Source organism: Elephantulus edwardii, unplaced genomic scaffold (genome assembly GCF_000299155.1).
Source record: "Elephantulus edwardii isolate Elephantulus edwardi_28Jun2011 unplaced genomic scaffold, EleEdw1.0 scaffold00127, whole genome shotgun sequence".
In the NCBI taxonomy this organism is placed as follows: Eukaryota; Metazoa; Chordata; class Mammalia; order Macroscelidea; family Macroscelididae; genus Elephantulus; species Elephantulus edwardii.
The window spans coordinates 2,539,554-2,541,227 of record NW_006399877.1 but is presented as its reverse complement, the minus strand read 5'-3'; the positions used below and the strand labels follow the sequence as shown (position 1 = coordinate 2,541,227).

Sequence of the window (1,674 nt, the reverse complement as noted above, 5' to 3'; positions counted from 1 at the left end):
CTTCCTTCTGTGTGTGTGTCTCCCCATCTCTGTGTGTGTGTGTGTGTGTGTGTGTGTGTGTGTGTGTGTCCCTCTCTCTCTCTTTCTCCCTCCCGGTCTCTCTCTGTGCAGGCATCATTGGAAGCCCTGTGAGGACAGCCCCCCGGCAGTAGTGCAAGTCCACACAGAGGCAGTGCAGTGGAAGGCACACTCAGTGGGTGCCGGTGTCTCATTGGCAAACCTCAAGAGCTATCACTTGGGGGGAGCCCTGCAGACACCTCCTTTCATGGGTACCTGCTTGAGGCACCATGATGGCAAGACCTCCTCTCATGTTAAATGGACATATTATGAAGAGGGCCGGTTGGAGAAGGACCCCATGCCTGGAAAAGTAGAGAGTCAGCAACTAGAAAGATGACAGATGGGCTGCCACCGTGCCCTCCGCACGGAGCACTGACGGAGCTCGGTGTTCCCATCTGTCCCACGTGGGCCTCCCTGGGGCACGTGTCCAACTGTCCCACGTGGGCCTCCCTGGGGCGCGTGTCCAACTGTCCCACGTGGGCCGCCCTGGTGTGCGTGGGTCCTGAATCAGCCCCTGCAGGGCAGTGGACCCCCACCCCCACTGTGGAGGGGGTGGCCGCCTGGCACTGGCACGGATCCTTGGGCGGCAGGTCGTGTTGGGACATGCATGCCTCACAGGGGCCGCACCTGAGCGACGAAGGTGCCTGTGTCCACACAGGGACTGTAATGTTGCCAGAAGACAGATGCCACCAGGCTTGTCTCAGAAGAACGCAGGTGCCTTTACTGCTGCAAGGAAGGAACCTCTTCCACCTGAGGGCCCCCCACCTCCCCAGTCACTCCCGCCCCCGCTGCCCTGGGATTATGGGCAGGAGTCGGGCTCTGTTGTCTGCTGTGGCCCTCAGCCGCCCATCGTCTCACATCTGAGGTGAAGGATGGGCCCTGCACTGCCTCAGCACTTTTTAAGGGTCTCCATTCAGGGGTCTTCCCTGCTCCACTCCTTTCTCTCACCCAAGGATGTCCAAAGGGGCCCCCCTGGTCCCTGAGGGAAACCATATCTGAGAAAAATGCCCCTGGTTCAGGGACCCTGCTCCGAGGGTCCCTGCCTTAATGGAGCTTCATCGCCTCCACTGCCCAGTGCCTCGGGGCTGTGCTCACTTCACACTTAGGGCCTCACTAGTCCACCCAGTGTCGTCCCCTAGGGCCTCACAGGGACACAAGCAGAGTGGCCCTGGCTGGGGTCACCTGAACACCAGCTTCCTGCTCAACGCCCCTGTGCCCAGCCCGGCTCCACCCTCTATAGATCCCGTAAGTGTCAGACCGCACTTCCACTGCTTGGTCAGCCAGCTGGCCTCTGTTGCTGTAACCAGGACTCGTCCTCAAGCCAGTTAGGTGAACTGGACACTGCCTCTGCCCAGGGCTTCAGAGTCTCCTGTTCCACACTGCATTCTAGTGCTCGGCTGTGGAATCCATCGGTCTAACTCCCCACCTGTCTACTCACTCACCCATCCATCTGTCTACTGTCTACTCGCTTATCTACTAACCTTCCCACGCACTCACTTGTCTGTCCATATACCCACTCACCCTTTGCCACTCACCCATCCACCCACTCACTCACCCTTACTCTATCCACACATCCATCTGTCCACCCATCCACCCATACACCCATCCATCCATCCA

General features: G+C 59.2%; 1 protein-coding gene across 1 annotated transcript in view; it reads left to right on the top strand.

The window, feature by feature from the left end:
- The first annotated feature begins 390 nt into the window (after positions 1 to 390).
- Positions 391 to 1,674, top strand: part of LOC102866915 (receptor activity-modifying protein 1-like) — a 33,019-nt gene continuing 31,735 nt past the window's right edge. The window contains exon 1 of the mRNA XM_006893512.1: positions 391 to 697. Coding sequence (XP_006893574.1) covers positions 391 to 697 — 307 coding nt within the window. The remainder of the gene's footprint in view (positions 698 to 1,674) is intronic.